This window comes from Aphelocoma coerulescens, chromosome 6 (assembly GCF_041296385.1).
Source record: "Aphelocoma coerulescens isolate FSJ_1873_10779 chromosome 6, UR_Acoe_1.0, whole genome shotgun sequence".
NCBI lineage: Eukaryota > Metazoa > Chordata > Aves > Passeriformes > Corvidae > Aphelocoma > Aphelocoma coerulescens.
Window position 1 is genome coordinate 26,695,686 of NC_091020.1, and position 26,200 is coordinate 26,721,885.

Sequence of the window (26,200 nt, forward strand, 5' to 3'; positions counted from 1 at the left end):
TACTATTAATCTGTGAAAAGTATATTTACATGCAGATGTAAACAAATCTATAAAGCGTTTGCAGATCTGTGTTTAATAATGGAATGGATTTTTGCCAGTGTCAATATTTGGCTCTGATGGAGACAGACACTAGATGGACTTCCAGCACTGGTGTTCTTCACACCAGCTGAGCAACTGGCCTGGAGTGCTTTGAAGTGGTGGAGAGCCAGGGAGGAACTAGGAAAACTGGCTCTTTCAGTGACTCACTAAATGGCTTTTAATCAAGACATTTCAGACTTCCTTGCCTGCTTTCTATTGCACAGAACTCCTCAAAACATGGACTCTCCCCATTGCATACAGAGGGCATGCAGCACTGTAGTGACTCAGTATCAGCCAAAACTTCCAGTGCTTGCAGGGTAAATAATGTCACTCTAACTCATTTTATTCCTTTATCTAGGTCACACCGTCTGTACTTCTCCATATGGATACTCTACATAAATCAGCTACAGCAACTTAACCAAACTGGGGACAGACCATTGATTACGACTACAGCAAGGGGCTCCCTACTCTGAAGTCAAAAGGGCAACAATTTATCCCAAATGCTCCACAGCCACTATGTTGTCAGTATTCTGTATTAGGCCTAGAAATGGATTGATGGTGTCTGAAGATTTAACCCTGGACAGGGACAAAAAACTGTATATTTACTCACAGTATCTGTTAGTTACTAGATATCACTGTAACTGGATGGTATTCCAGAGAATGTGATCTCCAGCAAACAAGAGATGTACCTAAGATGTATGGAAACCAGCTTATTTGTCCACAGCTGCTGTGTCCTTCCCCAAGTATCTTCTTTCATGGCTATTAGAATATTAGGTGGGCAGGGGGAGTCCTATTCAGCCAAGTTCAAAAGGGTAGCAAGATATAGCAAGTATGGCTGTACACAAATTATTCTGATGCTACAGCTGTCCCTCGGCAGATGTACTTAGTGCATGGACAATCAGTGCCTGCAGCTTATCTGCATCCTCACAAGGTTCCCTGCGACAAAAACTTTGTCATCTTGTCCCTCCAGCCTTCAGTAAAAGACATCACATATTGCCTGATATCCTCAAGTCACTGAACTAAGTAAGGGCAACCACCGTCGGACACTCAGATCAAGCCAAATGTACCCTCCCAGAAGTCCTGCTCAACTTTCCTGCTTCAATTTCTGCAAGTTTCCAGTTCTTGCTGCTTGTCCACGTGAAGCTAATGCTCCACCCATGGGCAGAATGACCTGAGTTCACCCTGCTGCCTCTTCCCTCCCCTCTCTCACTGTACTTGTTTTATCTTAAGCTGACAATTCTTTGGATAAATCGGCTTAGCGAGTTGGAAGGGCAGCTCCAGCAGGAGCAACCCCAGGATTAACAACCCCTCAATACCTCAGCATGGCTGGATCCCTTCTGCACAAGCTCCAGCCTGCATTGGGCTTTGCAGAGGGGAAACTGAGGCCAGCTGCCCTCATTAACACCCTTTCTAACCACAACAAGCAGAGAAAAGTATTTTCCCTTGCTAGGGCCACTGACCTTGGGAATGGCCTCAGTCAGAGCATAGCTGGCTTTGTCACTGAGCCACACTTTCTCCTTGGGTGAGAGGCCTGCACCAACAGCCTGCAGCTCCGACAGGATAGATCCGTAGGGCATCACCTGGATTTTGAACTCAGGCTCCAGGGTGGAGTCAAGCTGTAAGTGCTCCCTCACAGGTGGGTCCATCATCCGGTCACCATCAATGAAGAGCCTGAGGAAAAAAATTGGAGAGAACCAATAGGTGAGATCACATCTGAAAGTGGTTGGAGTAAAGGAGGGAAGGAAAAACCATTCTGGCAACATTTCAGGGAGAAAGGAAATCGTGAATTATACACTCTACTTCGTCCTATGTCATTTTAACCACTGGCTTGCACACAGCTTAAATGAAATTAGGATGTGCCACCCCAGTGAGAGGAAAGAGCTGATAGCATTTCTATTTGTATGACACATTCAAAATGGCTACATCCCATCACTGTGCTTGAAACAGGAAAGCAACAGAGGAAAACAACAGCCACTCTCTAATTTTTAAGGGCAAAATCTGAAAACAGAAAAGCTACTGTAGTTCTAAGTATCACATTGCTCTCACTTTCACTGAGTTGAAAAGTTCAGCTCAACCCTCACACACAACCTGTACTCACTCACCCAGCTAGGATTTACCTTAGATGGATCTAGGCAGCAGCTTACAAATGCATCTAAAAGAACTGTGCTTGCTGAGGCTCAATATATGGGGCAGGAAAGAAGCCTTCTGTCATAAGCCAGCCCTGAAACTTTCCTGCACAGTCCCTGCAGTTTTGAAGCCACTCAGCAATTAGACTTTTCCCTAAAGTTTCTAATGTCCAGGCCAGGCTCAGCTCTTACCCACATTTCACCCAGAGCTCCACAGGCCCTACACATTACCTCAGGGTGACAGACAGAGGGCTCAGCCATCATGCCCAGGGTCACCCAGCAAGTCAGCCAAGATGCTGAGGAGTGCAGCAGAGCTCTTGGCTGCCTCTCTAGCTCTGATCAGGGAAGGAGAGTAACTAATGTTGAAGACAAAAGTGCTCAGAAATGACACTGAAGTACCCAAGCGTAGGCATTTTGAAAAGACAAATACTTTGCTAGAACAGCTCTCCCCAAGAAAAATGTGTCTTGGGGAACAGAAGAAGGGAATACAAGCACCTGATTGTGTTCATTCCTATGACAGCGTATGCGAAAAACACTGGATTGTACTCAACATCAGAGCCTCGAAGGTTGAAAAGCCCTGAAAAATAAGAACACCAAGAATCACAGTCCTGGTTCATCTTCTGCAACATTAGAGAAAGCCAAAAATAATCTCACAAAAACACAGGCAAGCAATGAGATGTCACGGGTGCAGGCCGTGGGTCCAGCTCCCACCCAGCTGTCCCACAGCCTGCTGTATTCCCGGCAATCCTAAATTTTTGCCAGGAGATGGCACCACAACCACAGTATGAACACTCCCTCGTGTTTAACTTCTAAAGGAGGGCTGGCTTGGAAAAAAGCAGGTACAGCAAGGAAAGACAAGGACACGGGTACAAAAAGTAGTGTCTGCCCTTTCTGGTCTGTGCAACGCAATAAAAGCTCACTTCTTAACAGCCAGAAACCTTCAAGGTTACAAACTATCATTTCATTCCAATCCTTTTGACATTTGAGGTAAAAGGAAGACACAACTGGCAAGACTAAAATACCCCAAAAAGGCCTCTCATTTGGGCATCTCCAATATCTCAGATTCAGACTGTACAGTCTTCGCTATTTTTCACAAAGATTTTATCCAACACAACTCCAGACAAAGTCAAGAGGGGAAGTAGATGTTCAGCATCTCTAAAATTCTGATTTTAGGGTCAAATAAAAACTCCAGGGTATCCAATTAGCTGAAATGAGTTACTCAAGCCAATAAGGCCAGCCAGCAGGACAGCTGGGAAAAGAACCAACATGTCCTAAATTACAACCCAGCACTGTATTCATCGAACTGCAAATTCTGCCATGAAAGTAAAAATAGAGCTTAATTCTCCCCAGGGAATGAGTAGGTCACTTGAATGCAGGAAAGAGCCACAAAGAACTTTTTACTGCATGGGTACAAACTTCCTCACTCAGTCAATTCCCAATGCAGTAAGAAGGCAACAATCTCCTTTGTGGCTCTTTTTCTGTCCCCAGAAACTTGTCTGGAGTTTATTACAGTGAATTGAATTAGATAAAATTAAAACACAACTTCTCCCCTTCCCCCTTTAGGATAAGAAATCAACCAGGCACTCGAAAATGAGCTTGTCTCATGACCTTCTCTGGTTCATCTTAACACTCTTGATTCATAACCAAGCTTCACTTTGCTGGAGACATTTAATCTGAAACCACCTCAGGGCACCAATTTATCATTAATTTAATTGGAGATGCTCCTGAAAAGGTGAGACATACAATCTCTGCTCATGCAGGCCTCCCCAGGGAGGAGTCATATTCACCACTCTCAGAAGTACTTCTTTCACAAAACAAGCTCTTTGCTCAGTGTCCCAGATCCAGGAGAGCCCACAGACCTCATCAATCTGGCTTCAGCCAGTGCCAGGGACATTGTGCTGGCAGTGCTGGAGTGAGGAAAACACCACCTCCATTTCTACCTTTCCAGATCAGACACGGGGCACAGGCATGAGCAGCACTCACACCCTGCCAGTGTTACACTCTCCCTACACCAGTCCATGCACTGGTGATTTCTGCAAAAAGGACACACAGTACTAGGAACAGCAGTCCTGGGGAAACCACTGCTGTTTCTGGCTATTCTCCTTTCCTACACACTGGGCTGGGAGCCAGCGTGTGGAGACCCAGCCATCCTGGGGCCCCAAACACAGAGGGGACTCTGGTGAGACCCTGGGTTGAAATGATCTGGAAAAACAAGTTGAGCCGTGACATACTTGTTTTAACCAAAGCATTGGCTGAACACAGGAGAGGTAGAGACTGACTTAAGAAGTTGTGACAATTAGGAAGATTACTGTGAATGCGGTGAACCCCACCCTTGCCTTATGTATACAAAGCCACATGTTGCACTGCTTTGTTTATAGCCCAGACTGCACAGCAGAAAACAGTCTCCATCTTTCCAATGGGTGAGGCAGCATCAGGATATTTTACAGCCAGAAAATCTCACAGGTCTTCTTTTTTTTCCATCACGCTGCCTCAGGCTTTATACGTGACCTTCCTCTCCCTTTGCCTGGGCTGTTTTACAAAGGTGGTGGTTTGCTACATTTCCTGGGCCAAAAATGTACTCAGGAGCTGCACTGGTGTAACGAGGCACTGTGCAGAAATACAGGCTTGCTGTTTGTGACCTGTTACCACCACTGTACTTGATAAGACGTTAACTGATGTCTAACGAACATGCTGTCATAAGTGCCTTCTCACCCTGGCATGGCTCTTCCTTTCCAAGGCAGGAAGAACATTTATTTTGTAGAAAGAACTGAGAAAGGAGATGCAAAGACTTACATGCTACTTCATCCAAGGCCGTTACCACAAACCACATGACTTTCCTCTCAGCCATTTTTGAACGGAGGGCTACAATTTTGTCTCTCCAGCTGACCCCTGCAAAACACAACAGGAAAAGCTACAGTGCCTAACTTTGCAGGGGATAATGAAGTAAATACAGACCAACATACTGTGCTTGTGCTCCTCACTCCTTTCTAGTAACTGATATGAACTATATCTCAAAGGAGCTGCCCTCTAGATGCCCATGGATTTGTTCTGAAGTTACCTAACTTCTAGCAAATGGTTATTTGAAGTTTTGAGGATAGAGGGCTCATTAGCTAAGGTTTGATCACCTTCTTGACCTATTCACAGAGACCACATTGTGCTGCAGTACTGTTTTTCTCTCTCCTTGTTAAGAGAAAAGTGAAAGGGGATAGGGCAATAGGAACAACCCATGTCTATTGGGAGTTAAGCTTCTCACCTGTGTAACTCAGGTCAAGCGTGATGAGAGGCTTGCAGGGGCGTTGAGGACAATCTGTCCAGATTGTATCAATCAGGTTTTCTTTGACAGGCACAAGGTCGTGGCCAGCACTTCTCAAGACTTTGGACATTCTCTTCCACTGGTCTTTAAGGAACACACACATGTTCAAAAACATATGTTCACAGAGGTCAAACTCAAGAATCAGTCTTCTCCTTTCCTTCCAGCCCCACTTTATTCCCATTCCCTCAAAAAAGAGGGCAAAATTACTTTTCTTTTACCGCAGTTACAGTTCCACAAACACGCCACAACAGCCAGTGGCAGGTACAGAACCTCACAGTCCTGTAGCCTCATCCTTGAGCTGAAGAAGAACTGCTCCAGCTGGGAGACAGAAGTCTCTGGAAGAAGCCATGGCAGAAGCTGCCCTAAGGGTGTCCTCTCCCCCAGTGCAGAATCATGCTAGATCTAAGCTAGACAAGATGAGAGTTGTTTCCACACAGCCATTAGACAGGTTCTTAGTCCATCTGAACAAGCAAATATCTCCCCTAGCCTCCAGTGACCTTTGCACTGGGCCTCATGATTTGAAGCATGAATAGATGGATACTCTGATATAAATGATACCTCTCCCTGTGCTTCCTACAGGGAACACTGCAGAGATCCCAAGACCACCAGGCAGGAGTAGCAGCATGAAATTTGCCTGGGTGCTCTTGCTCACATGCTGGCCAAGGCATTCAGCACCCTTGTACTGAAGTGCCCATAACAAGCCAAAGCACCGACAAAAATTGGTGATCAGGATTGTGCTTTTCAGGTAAAGTCACTGCAAGCCTAGAAAGCAAGTTTCATCCCTCGTGTTTTGGAGTCAATGTACTGCTGTGGAACTCTTGTGATACATAGCTAAACCAAAATCTAACCTGTTTTGCGTAACAGTTTAACCACCACTACATCTGAAACATGGTTAGCTGCACATCACCACACAACAGCTCAGCCAGAGAAGCAAGGAAGCAAAATCTAGTTGCGCAACCCAGAGTTATAAACATAGAGTAAAACCAACCCGCTGGAATAATGAAAGGGTCCACTCCCACCTTCGAGCCTTCTGGGAGGACACTCACTAGCCAATCCTCCTGAGTTGGTGTATCTTTCAGACCTTCAAGGATTTAAAAGAAAAAGTTCAAAGTAGTCACATTGAAACATTCCAACACTATGCAAAAAGTCCAAGCTAAGGCATCAGATATATCTACTAATGAATGTTTAGACCCACAGACAAGAGTCTTCACAGGACACTAAAGCAGAAGCAGTGTATCCAAGATGTCCCTAAGTCCCTGCATGATCGGATATATCCCTAGAGCTCAAGATGTACATGTGTGAAGGGACTGTTCTCCACTGATCAGTGGAGCAGTATCCCAGGTTCCTGCATACCCATTTTCATGAGTGTCCAGTTGTTATCCATTTGATGTGCAGCTTGCAGGAAGTAGCGTCCATCAGTCCACATGGCTGCGTGCTGCTCAGTGACTATGGCAGTACCTAGGCAGGGAGGCAGAAAGGAGGGGTGATTCAGGCTGGGCTGCCACCACGCAGAGACACAGAGAGCAGGGACAGTGTTTGAAATTCACCCCAATTCCCTAAAAGGCACCTCTGATCACTGTTCAAAAGCTATTCCTGTTTCAGTGGAGACATTCACTGTTGCCCCTGCACTGTGACCTTCTAAATCCTGTTGGAGACAGTATGCACACAGATGCACCTTAATGAATTGCCTCAGATGAACTCAACTTAAGCAAATCTCAGCCAGACAGTGGAACTAGGTAAATGGGTCTTTCCAAACATTCTGTAACAGAGACTGTGGTCTCCACTTGGCTCTTGTCACAGTAAGACACATACTGTACATCCCTGAACTCCATCCCAAACTCTTTTGGGGAGGAAGCCTGGGCTCTGGCCACCCACAAGAATCGGCTGATACCAGCCTGCAGACATGGGTGTCACTCCCAGCTGACAGCTGCACCCCTTTCCCAAATGTTACAGCTCTAGCAGAGATGGCTGAACAGGAAACATTAATATAAACTTCTGCTGGTTTCATTGTCTGTCCCATTCCACTGACTCCAGATGGAGGGATGCAAGCAGACAGCTGAGGAGCAGTGACACCCCAGCAAGGCACTCAAGCTGCCTTGCCCTTGACAATATAAAACAAAACAAACCATGGCACAAACTGAAAGTGAATCCAGGTCTTTGGAGTCTGCATCTTGACCATACTCTCTGTCACCAAAAACTGATGCCCAGATTAGCAGAGCAGAGTTTCCAATTATTATGTCTTCTACCAAATTCTCCCAACACCAACCCCATTTTAAGTTGCTTCAGCCTGAAAAGATGAAGCAAGAAACACAAGGTTAGTCCCTGTGTGAAACCTCACTGATTTGCTGAGCATTAGGCTGGGAACAGACCTTCCAAGTACATAACAAGGGCACAAATTAGAGAGGAAGGTTATGAAGAAGACACACAGAAGGGGCAAAATTAATACAGGATTCATGTGAGCCATTAACAGCAGCCCACAGCCCTGGATTTATCACCTTTCAAATGAGGTCCCAGAGCTCATAGGAACTGATGAATAGACCCTCCAAACAGAGGTACCAGTATTTATTAAACTGATATACAATTAGAGGGGAAAAAAACTTCAGTAGACTAAAGTGACTTTCCAACAACCACAGAGCAGAGTAATTTGCACAGCTTAGGGTACAGCTAGGGTAAAAACTAGGTCTCTTGAAACACAGACCCATCCTACAGCCAAGAAAACATCCTGTCTCGGCAAGATAAGCAAACTTTTCCACAGTGCATTTTCCAAATGCAGAGTTTCTGGCCCTGGCTCTGTTTAAACAGAAAGGCCAGCTAAAGTCCATCCACTACTCACCCAGCCCCAACGGGCAACGTAAAAATCTGTTCATACTGGCTGCACATCAAAAGAAATGACCGCAGGTTACAAGCACCACATTAAAGAGTTAACAGGATTTTACTTTACGAGAGGTTCATTTAGGGGTTGAACATTTTCTGAAAACTTGTTATTCTGCTGATATTACATAATTCCAGTGGATAGCCAAGACACAATTCTGCAGATGCTGAAATGGGAATAAAACAGTCCAAACAAGCTGGATAGATTTTCTTTTCCATCCTGCCTCTATGCCATGAATGGAGCTGTTTCTTTAGAGGAGAATTATGCAAGAACCCAAGTTCTGGAAAGGTACCTGCAGAGCCATCAAATCCAGAGATGAATGCCCTTCTGCAATCACAGGGTGCAATGTACTCGCTCTAGAAAACAAAAGAGGCAGCAATTATTTATAGCAGCAGGGAAAAAAAAACCAATCAGCTGATGACAAATACTTTGATAAGCTTTTTCTCCTAAAGGACACCACAGAGAGAACAAAATGAGTTAAAAATTCCTGGGCTCTACTCCACTGTGATTATACTGTATTTATGTTCAACTGGTGGGGTTTTTTTAAGCTGCAGCACTTTTCTCCCACAAATATCTGTAAACACTGAAGTGCTTCAGGGTTTGCAGACGTTTATTTCACACTCAGCCTCCCCTTTGGGCAACAAATAAATCAGGTCTGCAATGTGAAGGGAAGGGAAACCAGAAGCACCCCCTGATCTCGGAGACCAGAGTAATCAGCACCTAAAATCTGTAAAATTCACTATCTCCAGTAAAGCCCCGTCACTGGCATTTATAAGAATTCCTTTAAGACTTTTTTTTCTGCAATTGTGACATTGAAAGAAAATCATCAAGGCGGTAAGACTGTAAAAAATTTAACCCTTGGGACCTCTCATAAATAGATACTGATCCTCTCACTTCTTCCTTGCCTACTCAAAATCAGACTACAGCAAAAACCACCAGACCATGGTTTGATGGATGAGAGGGAATCAAAGGCTATTAGTCCATCTTCATCCCAAACCTGTGCTTCTGGACACATCTTTTCAGAATGTTGTAGAAGAGCCTGAGAATGCACAGACACCTGATATTAACAGGAACTGCCAAAACTAAAAGAACAACTGTACCTCCACATGGCCCACATGCCTTTTTTATGGGATTCCATTCTCGCAAGTTTGTAGGTCAGAACTGCTGAGTAGGCCTGTTAATGAACTAGTGCAAATCAGCAAATCAGCTTAATCCAGGCTGACAGCACTGACGTGTGAGCTGCAAAACCCCTGGATTTGTACCTTACAAATGGTCTGAAAAACAAGTCTGTTTCTCTGCCCATAAAGTGTCTCTGCACCCAGCTGTGCTGGGGCAAAAGAAGCATCTTAGGAACTGAGCTAAGAAATCACAGCCTGATTCTCAGGTGGTTTTAGTCTCTACTGTGATAGAATCACCTGATTGTTAAAAAATACTCCCTTCAAGTCTGTTACTCTTCACTGTTCTAAAGAAGACAGAGGGTTCAAAGCACAGGAGCGAGGGAGTGAGCAGCACAAATTACAGCACCTGGGACCAACCCTTTATTTCTGCTCCAAATCATGCCATGATCAAATCCCTTCCGCAACGGCCATGTCTCTCCCTTCCTGGGAGAAGCCAACCAACCATTCCCCACTAACATTTTGAAGCTGAACCTTGGGACAGCAAATCTCACAGCCCAAAAGAGGATCTCGTTGAGTGGGTTTTGCTCCCAATTGCCAAGGAAGATTTCTGGTATACGGTCCAAAGAAATCCTCTATTTTATCCAAACACTAGTGAAAGCTGGCAGAAAGGAGGGGGGATATGGAGACCATGCATGCCCTCCTCTATGACCCAGTCAGTTTCCTGTGCCCTTTCTTGTCCAGCCCCACAGGGCTGTGACATGCTCAGCAGCTGTAGGGAGGACGGAGGCTGGGATACCCACCTTGGGAAGGGAGGACTGCCCTCAGCACAGCTCTAGCTGATGGAGTGGATCCCTCAGCCCCACACAGCACATTGTCACCAATAATGACAAAGGCATCAGCAGACAGAGAGGACAAAGTTGTTGAGGGAACAGGTTTTAACTTTTATATTTTTCAAATTCTACAATGCTTAGTGTGTAACTCTAAAAGTTTCTTGTAGCCTGTTAATTTCTACTCTCTCATGCTAGGTAGACATAACAAAGCCTCTCTGGGTCTGCTTTCCAAGGACACCAAGACTGTCCTAGGCCAAAAGTATAAACCAAAGAGCCTCTAAAGCGGGGGTAAGCTGAGAGGAAAACTGAAGCTTTAATTGGAGAATTAACCCTGATATGCAAATGAAACAAACCTATAAAAGGGTGAAGAACTCGTGACTTGTTGTCCATCTTGGGGTCCATTTTGAGAATAGCTTCAGGCTCCCCAGGGTGTACCTTTGAAGGCCTTTCAAATAAATACCTACTTTTATTTCCTTACTCCTGTCTAGTCTCTGTTTCTAGGAGTCCTGTTAAGGCATCACCCACTGCCTGTCTCAGAGCAGCAGGAGAGAACACAAAGGCAAGAGCGATGCTGTACCTGAGGATTCCTCATTCCAACATTTCCTAGACTGCTATGACTCCCCTCCCCTACACTTCCCGGCTCGAAGGTGGGACACCATCTCCCAGGGTCCAGTGCCTGAAGGAGATACTGGAAATTTCCCATCAAGGATCACATCACTTAAGTGCATCTCAAATCAGACCAGCGATTTCTTTTCCATTTCTCTTGACCAACACAGCAGAGACTACAGACTAGTTTGCTTGTGCAGACAAGCAACCTCACTTTCATAGCATGGGTTAATACCACAGAACAGTGAAATGGATGAAAACAATTTTTAAAAAATACAAAAGGAAAAGAAGTGTATCAGTTTTAGATCTGGTAAAAGCTGACCCAAATTAGCGAAGACCTTGACTGCGTGGACATACCTCATGCTGTCCCATTCACAGACAAATCCAGGGAGTGTTTTAAGAGTTTACAATGAGGCAGAAGGGCTTTAAAAGGGAGTATCAGGGATCTGGAGGGAAAGACAGTTCATTCATCTGTCAGTCTGAATTCTTGCACGCGCACCTGTTCTGTTCCATGCAGGAACCCCCACTGTGCAAAGATGACCCCATGTTTTGCACAAGCTAAAATTACATGGGGAACACCTGTGTATGCCACACAAAGCACAGCACAGTGAGAACAAGGTATTTCCCTGGGGCTTGTCTTGCAGCTCTGACAGCCTTCAACCTGGCCTTCCTCAGTCCTTTCACCACACCTGTCAGTCACACAGACAAAACTGGGGGCTACATCACAAAAACCCCTCAGCTAAGCCAGGAAGAACCCCCAAAAAATCAGTGCTGCTTATCCCCAGAGCCTGCATGGTTGTGCTGTAAACATGTTGAAGCTCATTCTAGCCTAATGTCAACCAAGATCAGCAATGCAAATTGCATCTGGCTACCCTTAGAGGCACAACACTGGTGTCATTAAAGAACAAACATTGCTGTGTACCTGGAGAGAGGGAGGTATTCACTGCCAGAAACCTAACTGCATTGGTAAGATCTGGAACAGGTCAGAGCAACCTGTGCACAAGCCACCTCCTGCTTTATAATTCGGCTGATTCCTCAGCTCAGCACAAGTGTGTGTTAGAGGAGCCAGCCCTGAGCAGAAGACAGCACCTCTGCCAAGCCAAACACGGGGCCCTAAGCTGGACAGGTGCTTTCTTCATGTGGCAAACCAGCCAAACCTGACCAAATTTGTTTTGAGTCAAGGCCTGGAGGGTGAAGCCAGCCACAGTTAAGCTGTGCCTGGCTCCAAACCCAAGCTCTAATCCCAACATCATTCACTCCCATTAAGAAGCAGCTCTTCCAATCTCTGAATAGTCCCGTATGGACAAACTCCAGATTCAATGTAAACACACACTGACTCAACATAAAAATGGATCCTGCTTTTTACCACTGCAACATCCCTCTGACAGACATTTTTAACCAAACCACAAAGGGCTTAGGTACCTCATTCCCAAAAACATGGCTTTTCATCCCTTCATGATCCTTGGGCACCTGTAGACATCCAGCATGCCTGAAAAGAAGTGAGACTCTTTGGGCTTCATTCCACTTTTGGCTGGGACTGTCCTCCTTTCTCATCAGCCTCTGGACCACCCAGGTCCCCAAGGAAAGAGTCTGTTTCTCTGACTTCTTATCACCAGCATCAAAAATTTCAAAGATTAAAGCAGCCAGCCAACATCCAAGGCTGAGTGCAAGAGCCACAAATCCAAGGCAGCCTTGGTTAAGCCTGAGTCAGAGCCAGCTGTGTTTGAGAAGCTCTGCAAGTCTTTCAGTTTCTTATACAACTAAACATGGAAAGCAAAGGATACAACTGGTAGCAAGACTCCTGGCAGTATGATAATCTAGGAAATTGCAGGAAAACCAATATAAAAAGCATCACAGAAATCACAGCTCATCAACATTCCCAGTGTTACAAAGAGAAATTAGTCAGCAAGTTGCAGCATCAGGGTATATCAGCATCAGTCCAATCCAGGGGTTCCTTTGCAACCCAGAAACAAATAAAGCTTTCCCCAATCTAAACCCTGTGTCAACACCACAGGATGGAAAGCCCTATTTGTTGACAAGTTCTGTGATGTGGATGCCAGGACAGCCTCAGGAATAGCCGAGAGAAGCAAGGACAGCAATACATAGCTTGTTTGGGCTGTGGGAAGGAAATGGCTTAGGCCACCAAATGCTTGGCTATAATCATTCTGAGTCATGGAGGGAGCTGCCTAAGAGCAAAATCTGACTGCAGGGCTGTAAAGTTCTTGTTTGCACACAGGAAACAAACCCTTGAGTGGAACATGGAGAAGTTTTCAAATCACAGGTCATCACAATTTACCTGGAATCAGTAAGGCTGTTCTGGGATCAACAGATTTCTGTCATTGGCAGAAACTGCCTCAATTCCCAGCCCTCACAGAAAAAAATCCTGCACCAGCTATTCAGGAGGCACCAGAATCGGCAGTTTTTAGTAATCATTTCCATTCAGATAGATTCCCTCTGCAGAGAAACCTGACCAACTCGCCTGGCAGGAAATAGCAACATGGGGTTCTCTGCTTAACTGCACTCTGTCAAGGAAAAGAAAGCAACAGAAAAACTCAGAAGTCCTGAGGGTCACATTCTTCAACTCACATGACAGCATTTAATGTCTAGTGAAATGAAACCAGAGTTATATATGGACAGAGGCAGCTTGAGGCAGGAATGCAGCAGACAATAGCAGCTGCAGAAAACGCCTTCCCCCTACCTGCCCAAGTTTGGACCTCCCTATGAGGAAACACGATGCTGCACATATGGTCCCAGGGCATAGGCAAGTCTGGACCCAGCTCACCCCAGTGCCAAGTCAAGGGCAAAGGTTCTGATTCAGTTGCATTTTGCTCTTGTGCACCCTGGGGTAAAAGGGAGCTTTGGGTGTGAGCCAGTAAAGCTTCAGGTCTTTTGTTTCCTGAAAATGGCTGAGGAGGAAAAAACCCTCAGCAGTTCTTGGGTCTCCTAACAGAGTGAATAGAAGAGTGAAATATGCACATGAGCAAGCAGGGGAGGTAAAAGGCAGTTGAGCAATTTAAAATTTATGTCACGGACTACAAAATTCTTAACAGTGGAAGCAGCACTATTACTGTCATGGGTTACCACCCTGGGGCCAGACTTCCCTCCTGTCTTTGGTGCATAGAACATGATGCAGAGCAGCATGGAAAGGGAAGTGTCACTGTGGCCTGTTCCTTCCCTGCCCCTCCAAAGACCCCTCCTTGTGGGATCTGAAAGGGTCTAGCATAAGGCAACGAATTCCACCAAGAAATGAATGAAGCAAAGAGAACGCTCTGCAACTAAACCTTTGCTACCTTGCTTGAGAGTATGTATTGATCAGGAGGTGCTACTGGGGAAAGTAAAGCCCAGATAAGGCCTGTTCCACCCTGAGTAAACCCCATCTTCCCAATAGCCAGCATGGGCACTTGCTGGCAAGATCCCTTTTGTGCAGTGTAAGCTCCCTGAAGACAATCTGATGAAAAGCTGTTGGTGGAATATCCACTTTGATTTGTTACAAGAAGATAAAAACCTCAGTCTCCCGAACAGACCCCAGAAATGTTTTCCAATCTGATATTTCTCAGGTTACCCAGAATTTTATGCTAGCACCATTAAAGCGAGTGAACAAAGGATGATTTTAGTTACACCTGGCTTTTATTTTTTGCAGGGAAGGAAAGCGTGACCATTCCCATAATGCATCCATCCATACCTGGTGGGCATCTCCAGAGGGCACTATGTAGGCTTGGACAGGCTCCTGGACATACTTGGGATTCTTCATCACCTGCCGCAGTTGCTTCAGCAGCTCTGTTGTAATTTTTGGACTCATCTTCCTACCTGCAACTAAAACAAAGCATGAAACTTCAGTGTTTCTCTAGCCATCCCAGGTCACTCACATGCACAGGCTGGAGGAGGCTATCCCCACTGGAAACTCCCCTTGAGGACAACTGTGCCAACATCATCCCTGTCAGACCTATCTTGTCCCTTCATTCATATTCCTTGAGAAAAAGAAATCAGGTTAAGGCCAGAGAATCAAAGCTGGCCTGTCCTGGAGAGGATCTTTCCCACCCGATGATGGATGGCATTCCCTGTAGTGACACATGTAAGCTTAACATACTGGTCAACCCCTTTTTGCATGTGGACAGCAGCAGGAACCAAAGCACCTCAGACATATCCTATGACAGCCAGGAAAGGTCTTGGAATGGGATATGAATGGTCCCAAGTACCCACAGATCAGAACCAGCCCCACCTGTGAAGTGCACTGAGAGAAACTTTCAGTCTTTTCTCTCTAGGGCCACAGATGGTGTGGCTTATACACCACAGGAGCACAGGCTGCTGGGAGAGGAAGACATGCACGTCAGGAACTCAGAAATGGACCAATTAAAAATGCAATTTTTAGAAGTTTTACTGTAGCTGAGAGTTTCATGGTGACCTGGTGACTGAATGAACTCAGACAAAAGAAATCTGCTCCCAAGGACATTCAGAGGGATGCATTCACTGGCCACATTTACCTCAGGGCTGCATGCTAGTTCACCTAGGAAGAACACAACTGTAACAGGAGGAACAGCCCATTGAGCCCAAGTGACTGCCAGAGGACAACTGAGGATGCTTATGGGAATGTTCTCTAAAAACCTTTGGCAAATTCTCTGCAGATCTCAGCTGGTGTCAGGCAGGGGTGGGGCACTGCCTGGATAGCACACAGCAGATCAGAGGGCAAAACAAGGGCATAGGCGAGTCAACCTCCCTGGCTGTGTTTCTGCAATGGATATGCCTGGCACTGCAGTGAACACCAGCCTCTCAATGTGCTCCCCCAAAACCCTCACCAGCCAGTGCCCGCTGTGAGCACCCGGCACAGTGATGCACCAGGCCCTGCTTCTGTGCTGGCACAAGAGACGGCTGCAGTGGGAGGCACGTGCTGGCTGCAGAGGATGCCTGGCCAGAAAAACTATGAAAATCAAGAAGCCTGAACCTTTTCAGAAGTTCTCCATCTTTTTCTTCACTCCCATCTCCAAAGCGTACCCAATGTGGGATAATCCCCTTCCCGGTTTTCTCCCACTCCTTTCACAGTTTTAAGAACTCTTATAACTTTAATCCTGTCGCTTTCCAGGGCAAGGTGGGTAGGTGATGTGCTGCTTGAAGGCCATGCTATGAAGTATTTCATTCTGACCAGTTAATTTCACAGCTCATTTCACAGCCATGTCTACAAACAGGTCATAGATGGGAGAAGCAAACAGCATGCAAGTCTCAAACATTTTTTGCTTATCCAGGCACTTATTCTATTTACACCTCAGTAGCTACCAGGAGTCCCACATGACATTACGGTCTTATGGCAAAAGACAATAAGGCACAGTCCCTGCCCTGTGATGTTTGCCATCTAAACAGGAAGGCAGAAAAGCTGCCTCCCTTTCACAAGATATGATTTGACCAAGGTCACGCAGCAGTGCTGTGACCAAGTCAGGAACTGAACCAAGATCTGATGCATTCAGGTGTAAAAAACCCAAGACCACCATTCACCTGTCTCATCATAGGAAGTTTAAAGCACACCAGACTTGTGTGAGATTGACTCAGCCCACAGGTACACTGTCTTTTAAAACCCAGACCACAATAAACAAATCAAGCTCAAAAGGCACCATACACTATATCCTCAAATTGGTAACTTGTCCCTTTGCTGGGGATTACACCTCAGACTTATTTCCAGGACAAATTTCATTGGTTTATACAGTGTTTGCAGGCTACCCTGAGCTTTATAATACTGTGATTGTTTCTGTTTGTCCTCCACAGAGAGCTGCTGTAACACTCTATAACATTGCTACTGATTTATGTTCAGATAGAGTGAAGCACAAAGGAGAGAGAGCAACGACATAGCGACTAGCCAGCAGAAAAGAATCTCTTTCTACAAACTCATAAGGACACAGCTTCCTTTCTTGGACTGTGCTTTGTCTCCAGGAGTCTAAAAGTCTCATATAAATAGGCAGGGCATGACAAGGCTTTGCCTTTTAATAAAGCTCCTTGCTGACAAGCCATGGTTTTCTTAGCAAGATGAGATTCTCTCAAGGACAAAAAAAAAAATTTAAAAAGTACTCTCACTGTTGAAAGATTTGCTTGCAATATTAAAAACACAACTAAGGTAGATTAGCAACAAAACCCATTTAAGGGCTTCTATTTTGGATAACCCCCACATTATAAGAAATGGCTTTCAAAATATCCTCCACAAGTTTTACAATAAAAATTGTCTTCAGTTTCCAGAGAAATAGAAGCTGTTTTCTCAGAGATAGTTGGTAGCCATTTACTCTGGTCACCCCTATAAATCTTAATTACAAGCCTCTACAAAGTTAAAACAGTTTCTCTGTCATTATTTCTATCACTATTTAATCAGTCCAGTGATTAAAACCAAACACAGCTGAAATTAAGGCAGTGGCTGTAGCAATACAAGAACCAGTCCCATTTCCTGCCCTATCTTTTTCAAAGGTATCATGCTCCCTTGTTACCTGTCTCTGCAGTTCCCCACGTCTGGATGCCACTTGTCTCTGCTCACACAAAATACCATCCAGCTCTTTGCTCGGCCTTCATAAGCTCCACTGTGCCTGAGAAAGCAAAGGGCAAAACTGAAGTGGCCAACAAACTTTGCCCTCCCATAAAACATTCTCATCCCCTAGCAATAAGCTGAAAATGCATTAACACTATGTTCTTGGTGTTAAGATTAGAGACCCATTGAGGGTGAACCATGAGGGAACAGGGAACGTCAAGGGCCAGGCATTTGCTGGTCAAGATTTATGATTAAATCTTGCAAGTGTGTGCTGGTTTATGCCAATTTGTTTTCTCAGTCATTCTGTCAGAGGCCACTCATTTCATGGATGGGGAAATTAAGGCAGAGCAGGAGTAACATGCAAAGTATCACTGTAGCATGACGAGAGTCAGAGCTGGATCCCAAAATCTGTCACTGTCTAGACATATATTATCTACACCTCACCCAGACTGCAGGAGGCAGTTCTCCAAGAGCCCAGACTAGATCCTGCCTGGACAGCATCTCCATCAGACACGTGGGACAAAGAGCAACCACGAAAATGCTGCCAGAGGAACCAGACACGTCCTCCTGCCTCCCACATGCACACATAGTGATGGGCTGCTGCAGCACAGGCGCCAGCGATGGCCAGGGCCACCAGGCCCACTGGATCAGGGTGTGTGTCAGTGCCACAGTGGGGAAGGGAGGCAAGGCCAGGTCTGGCTACAGCTGAGTCTGCCTGTGGCTGCTGTATCAGACCACCCTGAGTGTTTATGTCATGCTTTCTTCAGATATGCTCATCCTTGTGATAATTTCCTCTCCACTTTCTCTTTGATGAATACTCTTGCTCAAAATAAGCACAGTAGCTTGCATAGTCAGGAGCCAGCAGCCCCACCTCAAAGCCAGACCTCTCTGGCCTGGACTGGCTGCACACAGGGCAGCCCAAGCACTCACTGCCCAAGCAACCACACACTAAGGCACAAGACCCATTGCTTGTCCCCTCTCCACATTATCTGCAGCACCCCAAATTCACCAAACAGAATGGCAGAATTGTTAGGGTTGGAAAGGACCTCTGGTCCAGTCCAACCCCCTGCCAAAGCAGGGTCACCTGGAGCAGGTGACACAGGAACACACCCAGGTGGGTTTTGAATGTCTCCAGGGAAGGAGACACCAAGGCATCCCTGGGCAGCCTGTTCAGTGCTCTGCTACCCTCAACGTAAAGAAGTTCTTCCTCACGTCGAGGTGGAACTTCTTGTGTTTTAGTTTATGACCATTGTTCCTCATCCTGTCGTTGGGCACCACCAAAAAGGGCCTGGTATCATCCTCTTGCACCCGCCTTTAAAATACTTATATGCATTGATGAGATCCCCTCTCAGTTTTCTCCAGACCAAACAGGCCCAGCTCTCACTGTATCTCCTCGTAAGTGAGATGGTCCTGCCCACCTGGGCCAAAAACCTCCCCCAGCCCTCCACAGGGAGGACGGAGCCGCCTGGGCCTGGCCACCCCGTCTGGGCCCGGCTGTCAGTGCTGGATCCCCTGCAGGGCCTGGGTGCCCGGGCTGGGCCTGGAGACCCGTCGGGGACCGGCCGGAAGGGAAAGCCGAGCCCAGGCCGGGCCGAGACTCCTCGGCCGAGCCCCGGGCACAGGATCCGCTCCCAGCCATCAGCTCGGGGCACCCACCCGGGGCTGCCCCGCTCGCCGCGCCTCACCTGCCGCCGGCCCGCCCGCCGCCGCCACGTCAGCGCCCACGTGGGCCGCCAGCACCGCCCCGCGGCGTCACGGCTGACGTCACGGGGCGCGCGGGCGGGGCCTGGAGCGGCCGGTACCGCGCACCGGGCACCGAGCATCGCGTACTGGGCACTGGCACCGGGCACCGAGCATCGCGTACTGGGCATCGGCACCGGGCACCGAGCATCGCGTACTGGGCATCGGCACCGGGCATCGGCACCGGCACCGGCTGAGCCCTGCGGGGACCGCACCGCCTCCCGCCCGGCGTCCGGCGCTGTCCCCGCCGGCGGTGTCCGGACAGGGCGCGGGGCTCCGTGTCCCGGATGAGGAGAAGGCGGTGTGGCGCCCGGGGCACCCGAGTGCGCTGCAGCCGGCGGGGAGGGACCGGAGCGGAGCGCCTGTCCCACACCTCGGTCTGCGCTCGCCTCCGCGATCCGCTTCGCTCTTGAACTTCAAAAACCCAGCGTGGAGAAGCCATTGAGGCCGCTCAGCGAGTGCGCCCGGCTCCGCGCCCTGCGCGCCCCGCCCGCCCCGCCCGCCTCGGGCCGCGGTGCCTCGGAGCCGGCGGAGAAGGAGCCGGGGCAGGGCCGGAGGGGGTGGGGGCTCACACCTGCTTCCCCAGCACCCCACTGGGGGACAGGCTGAAATTGGGTATTTGGAAGAAATTCTGTGCTGTGCGGGTGGTGAGGCACTGAAACAGGTTGCCCGGAGAAGTTGAGCGTGCCCCAACCCGGGAAATAATCGAGGCCAGGCTGGATGGGACTTTGAGCAACCTGGTCCAGTGTGCGTGGTTGACACTAGATGATCTTTAAGGTCCTTTCCAACCCAAACTATTCCATGATTCTGTGAAAATGTGATTATTTGCCATGTATGTTCTGTAATGAAAATACCTTCCACCACCCTGCTATGCCTCGGCAGGTTTTTACGAGTGGGCCATAAGTGAGCCCTATTGCCAGAAACAGGAGGCTGTTACAGAAATGCAGACCATGAGAAGATCACCACCAAGAAACGCTACAAAAAAAGAAAAAATTCTGCTTTGTAACTGTCCAAGCAAGAGGGGTTTGCTTGCAGCAGTGAGTTTTTGGAGGTCTCCAGTCCAACCCTCTGCTAAAAGCAAGGCCAGCTTCAAAGCTAGAGCATGTTGTGTAGGGACTGTCCTGCTGGGGTTTGAGTATCTCCAAGGAAGGAGAAGCACAGCCATCCTGAGCAGCTGGTGCTACTGCTGACCACCTTGGAGCAAAAAAGGTTTCTTTCTGATACCCAAGCAGATTTCCCTCATTGCAACTTGCCCCGTGACCTTTTGCTGTGCACATCTGGAACGGGTCTGGCTGCTTTTTGTTTCGGACCATTCTCCGGGCTCAGCAATTCCAGCTCCTCTGCAGTCAGTCCTGGTGAGCAACTGTGGTGTTCTCCACATTGCAGATCTCTGGAATACAATCTAGGGTATAACACAGCACAGCAAAACTTGTAATCCGACGGAAGAGAATAAAAGGTCTGTCCTGCCACCAGCATCCCAGCATTGGGAAGGGTCATTGGATGGGGCTGGGATTGCAGACCGTCCCTGAGGAGGGACAGGTGAGAGGGGAGGGAGAGTCTAGTGACCAGGACTGTTATAACAGGAAAATTTCTTTCCTCATTAACCTCCTTGGGTGAAGCTAATTGCTGTTTCCAGATTATTCTCACTTTATTTTCCAGCCTTGCTCACAAGGGACTCCTACAATCCGGACAGTCTGGGCCTTAAAGGCCCATTTAGATCATCACACATCAGTGTCCCCCTCAGGGTAAACTACAGCCGTGTTTTGCATTTGTGTTACAGACCACATTATGCTCACCCTGCAGAATATTTGCTGAGAAGATTCATTTCTTGGAAACCAGCCAGAATCCAGCGATGCTCACACTAAAGCACGTGTCAGGACATTTTAAAAGCACCGCAACATTGGCACAATGATCATGGAGATCATTTGCCAATGGTGAACTGCAGCTGAATCCAATCAGGGTTGTGAAATGGTCCTTTCAGCCTCCTCTGACTCACAATAATAATAGTAATAATAATAATTTGGGGTTAGATTTTGAATTTGGCTGTGGCTCTTAATAGAGGGTTGTGGAAAGCTGCACCTGCTGGAGCTGTGCACCAGCCCAGGGAAGGGGGAAGGATCAGTCTGAAACATTTCAAATGTTTGTCATGTGCCTTTCCAGCTCTCCAAGTGGGGACGCCTTTTCCTCCCCTGTTCTGCAGCAATTTCAGTTTGTTTGAATTTAGGACAGTGGCTAAACAAAAGGTAATCAGCCTGTGCCAGTGAAATTTTTTGTTTGATTATTTTTTGCCAGCAAATCATTATTATATCACTTTGGGCTAGCTGATGGACTGTGGGAGCAGTGGCAATCAAATACAGGGAGGAAAGAAAATACTTCTCCTATGTGGGAGTGTGACCTGGGGAGCATGCACAGCATGAAATAATCAAGCTGCTGGTAGATCCCAGTGTACCAGGGGGAGGACAGAGCATTGGAAAGCTCAGCATTTTCATAGAACTTGCCCTAATTCTTCCAGGTCTAGAAATGCCATTCTGTCTGTCCACAGCCAGTCCAAGGAAAACAACTACAGTGTGAAAGCAGGTCTGTCCTCCCTCCTTTAGCTATCCTACAACCCCAGAATGAGAGGAGAACAAACCAGGAGGATGGAATTTGATTCACTTTCTCTACTTTGGACCCAGCTCAGGGCAGAAATAACAAGCATCACCTTGAACAGACTATCAATGTGATATTGATGTCTATATGTAATTTAAAATGAATTAAGCCACCACTCAAAAACACCTTACTGCATTGTTGGGTGGCCAAAATGTGCCCCCATTCTGTCTTTGTCATCAAATTCTTTATTTAATAAATTTTAAAAAAGTCTGCATTCCCCATCTCCTAAAAATGTGCTAAAGGAAGCAGAAAACAGAAGGGAAAATATTGATGTCTGGAAGAGTTTCTATGTTGTTACTGAGTGCCTGGTATTGCAGAGCCACATTGTTAAGGTTTCTGTACCCAGAGGTGACTTCTAACTGGTTCTGACTCATTGAGCACTAAAATTTAGACTTAATTTTCTTTCTTTCCTGGTAGAATTAATAATGGCAAACTGGTGGGTATTCTGCATAAGAACCTCATTCCAGAAGAGTAATACTCTTGTAAGAAAAGATATTTTCAGACCACAAGGCATTTTGCAGACTTCTCCTGCCTGTGCTGGTGACAAGTCCTCTGCAGTAAACAGCCACGTCACAGGTGGAGGTGTGACTGTGCCAGGTGAACTGCTGTCCTGTCTGTCTGCAGGGACCTGGGTCTAAACACTGCAAGCATCCCAGTACCACCTGAGCCAGCAGGAACAGTGTTAAGCCCATGGATGAGCCCTGAGGAGGTCTGGATTGCATGGGGGACTGGTGCTGAGACCACCATGGCTGGTGCATTCCCAGGCTGAATGAGCCAGTGGATTGCTGCTAAAGGCTTTGCTTGGATGAGCAGGGGAAGCAGCACTATTTATTTCATTGAATAATATATGACTTGTAGGTTAAATAGGAGAAAGCAGAGTGAGCTTTCCGGTTAAGCCAAAATGTTTGATGCTTGTTTCCTGGGCATTTTGAGTCTCTGGGAAGCTTTGAAGTGGTCCTAATGAACTTGCCAATGTAGATAATGTAAAATCTTTAATAATTAATTTATCAGGAAGAGCTGTCTATGATATATGTTCTGAAATGTTTAAAGAGATGAAACTGTCCTTTCTAAGTGGTTGTTTGACCTCAAATAAAATGGTGAAAATTCTGATGCAAAGATCTTTCATGGAAGCACTTCAATCTACTTTGCTTTGAATTAAATTGTCCTAATTGGACTATATTTTATGTCCTTATAATGCCGCTTTTGCATCAGATAACTAAAGAGAGGGGTGAGGGAGAAAGACCTGAAGAGTAGCAACCAAAATTCCCAGAGACCAACCTCACCAAATGACAGAGCCATTAACTGTTGTAATTTTGATCTGTATCAAGTGATTAAGGCCAGGAAATAAGCTCTAAAAGAACTTGCTTTATCTTATCAACCCTCCTATACCCATTATACCTTTATTGTGGTTGTAACTTTCATTTCCTGCACCTTCTTCTTTTGGGCACCTGTGAAATTTAGATTCCTGCTTTGCAATCTAATCTCCAAAAATGACCCCTGCCCACCTCGAGCGTCCCACAGGCTTTTCATGGCAGATGCTGTTTGGCACCTTGGTGAGACTGTGGTGTCAGAAGGCAACCCAGCAACCAGTCTGTGCCCAAGACTTTATTTTTTTTCCCCTCAAAGTAATGCAGATCGTTGTGGCAAAGAGCACTAGAAACTGGGGATTTGTAGCAGGGGGCTGAGCATCTACACAGCTCTCACCAAGGACAGGGGATGCCTGTGGTGTCTGCCGGTGGCTTGGGACATCTCCTGGCCACCAGACAGCTGAGAGGGTGCCCTCAGCCCCGCTTCCTCGACACAGAGGCCAGTGCCACCAGCACCACTGAGCTCTTCCATTGCCATGGCCCCACAGTGCCACAGTCTCAGCACTATTTCCAAGCTGAGAAACACAGCAGGAGACACACAGGAGGTTGGAGGTGAAGTGTGGGATCACTTCCTCCCTGCCAACACGGGTCCAAAACACATTTTTACAACGTTGGACACATGACTGAACAGTCCCTCCCATCCGTGTGGGAGCGCTGGGATTGCCTGGACAATAACCCAGCCTCTTGAATTTGTGTTTCCAGGGGCTGTCCTGCAAACTGTCACCTGAGAATTGTTTTACTCAGAAAAACCCTCAGTGAGTTTGGCCATGCTCACATCTCTGTGCTGACTGGGCAGGGTCACATCCTCCCAGCCCAGGGGCACACCTGTGTCCATGTGGGGGATGGCAAGTGTTGTTAGTCCAGTTTTTTTCCTATTCCCACCCTAGAAAATTGCCTAACAATTAATGCTGGCGTTTTGGTACTATATAACAGCAGCACTGTAATGTGCCAAGACAAGGAAGGGCCTGAGAACAGCAAAAAACTGTTTATATTTTCAGCTCTCAGCTCTGAGTTAAATGAAGGTTTCAAACATGTGGCATGAGTCCTCTTGGATCATGTTTAAAATAAATTTTGTATGTTTGGAAACAGTGAAACTAGAAACTGCAACAACAAATGTTGTGTTTGGGGGAAAAGATACCAGGGAGAGAAGAAACAAGCCTATCTAGAGATCTTATCTTCGTTTTTCTTGGGAGGACAATTTATCTGGCCAGCACTGGAAGTTGATCATGGTTGGGTGGTTCCCAGCAGCCGCATTTGGAAAGGAAAGGGAGGCAGCAGTAGGCCAGGTAGATATCTGAGTAATTCCACGTCTGCTCTTTTAAGTTAAATACCAGATGTTAGGACTTTGCTTGTAAACCTTTAACAACACGGACAAAAACGAAATGTTTGCTGCATTCTCTGCCTGGCTCCATTTCAACACCAAGCAGTGCTCACACATCCCCCCTCAGCTGCACTTGCCTCTTTGCAAATGGACCAGATTTGAGCCTTGTGGCTGGTTCCAGGACTCCTTAGTTTTCCCTTGTCCATTCTAGCAGGAAGAGAGATGGGAAAAGCTAGATCTAATGTATGCAAAAGAGGCCACAGTGGTCACTGGTGCAGCACTGGTGCTGAGGGCTTTTAGGAGATCATTTGTTCAGCCTGCATAAAACTCCATTCTTCTAAGGAAATATATCCTGATGGATTGCATATATTTATGGATATATTCCATATTTAAATTTTAAAATCATGCTTACTGCACAACAGAGACTTCATCCAGTTCCTGTGATGCCATTCTTCCTCAAAGTCTTCACTAGCACAAATATTAACAGGGTGCAATGACCTGCCTGTGTTTCAGCCTGACACCTGGGAAATATTTTATTGCACAAGGTTTCCTTATCCGCTCTGGCAATAAAACTAATGGAGCCAGGTGTTTGCTAGGTCCTGTCTGCTTGGGAGGCAAGTGAGAGCCCTCCTGTGAGTTCCTGCCATGGCTTGGGATAGTGGCACTTCTCCCAATGTTAACCCCAGTTCAGCATCTGGGATTGTCAGCAGATTTTGTTTCTAATTAACATTTGCAGGGTAATAGACATTTATTCATACAAATATATAAAGAGGCCACATTTTACAAGCCCCAGCTCCCAGCCGAAGTCACTGCCTTTGTGAGCGAGGCCCACTCACCTGCTGAGAAATCCCTTGAGCCTGAATGTGTTGAAATAATTTGGTGTCCCGAGCTGTATAATATATTAAATGAATCACAGTACAAGAAACAGATGTTTATTCCAGTGAGTGCAGGAGTCCAGACACAAAGTATTGGGTTACTGTCTGTCTCAGACAACCGTACAAAGCAGAGAAAAGTTGGGATTAAACATTTGACATGTGTTCAGTGTAGAAACTTTAAACCTTAAAAATGCAGCCCAGGTCCTGTACCTGGCCTTATGGGAACAAACCTGCTGTTGCCATGAGGCATTCCCAGGCTGTGATCAGCGCCTGGGCACAAACCTGGGCACTGGCACATGCCCTGCCCGTTACACCAAACTCTGAGGCTTGGCTGCTTTGATGTCTGGCCACATTCCTTAACTGCCATGCCCAAGGGACAGTGATCCACAGCCAATATCTGTGAGAGATTTGGGACCATCTGAGACCCCATCTATGACATTTCAGGCTTTTAGACACTGCTGTCCTGAGGTCTAACTGCAGAACTAAGCCCTGGGCTTTTCAAATGAGCTGTTTTCCTTAAAATAAAGGCTCATTATAGTTGATTAGTTGTTTTTGTCTTTTAAACCAAAACTCTAGATTAGGAGTGAGAAAACCTGGGCTGAATTTTTTTTTTCCCCAAATGAAACACGAAATATGAGGAGCTCCAGAGAAGTTTGGGGGCTGGGCCATCTCTGTCAGGCTGGCTGCTTGACTCTTAGCAACTCATTACAGGGAATGTTTACTCAAAACTCTGTACAGGAGAAAGCAGGAGCCCGAGAAAGCAAATGAAGTAATGAAAAGCATCTCTGTAGAAAGATCATGCATATCCA

At 46.6% G+C, this 26,200-nt stretch overlaps 1 protein-coding gene across 1 annotated transcript in view; it reads right to left on the bottom strand.

Annotated features, from left to right (window-relative positions):
• XPNPEP1 (X-prolyl aminopeptidase 1) overlaps nucleotides 1-19,157 on the bottom strand; it is a 31,490-nt gene extending 12,333 nt beyond the window's left edge. The window contains exons 1-9 of the mRNA XM_069019983.1: nucleotides 19,125-19,157; nucleotides 14,626-14,756; nucleotides 8,682-8,745; nucleotides 6,871-6,975; nucleotides 6,506-6,598; nucleotides 5,458-5,601; nucleotides 4,998-5,093; nucleotides 2,700-2,781; nucleotides 1,539-1,749 (exon numbers count right to left, since the gene is read on the bottom strand). Of these exons, the coding sequence (XP_068876084.1) occupies nucleotides 1,539-1,749; nucleotides 2,700-2,781; nucleotides 4,998-5,093; nucleotides 5,458-5,601; nucleotides 6,506-6,598; nucleotides 6,871-6,975; nucleotides 8,682-8,745; nucleotides 14,626-14,742 (912 nt within the window). The 5' untranslated portion in view covers nucleotides 14,743-14,756; nucleotides 19,125-19,157. The remainder of the gene's footprint in view (nucleotides 1-1,538; nucleotides 1,750-2,699; nucleotides 2,782-4,997; nucleotides 5,094-5,457; nucleotides 5,602-6,505; nucleotides 6,599-6,870; nucleotides 6,976-8,681; nucleotides 8,746-14,625; nucleotides 14,757-19,124) is intronic.
• Between the last annotated feature and the right edge of the window lie 7,043 nt (nucleotides 19,158-26,200).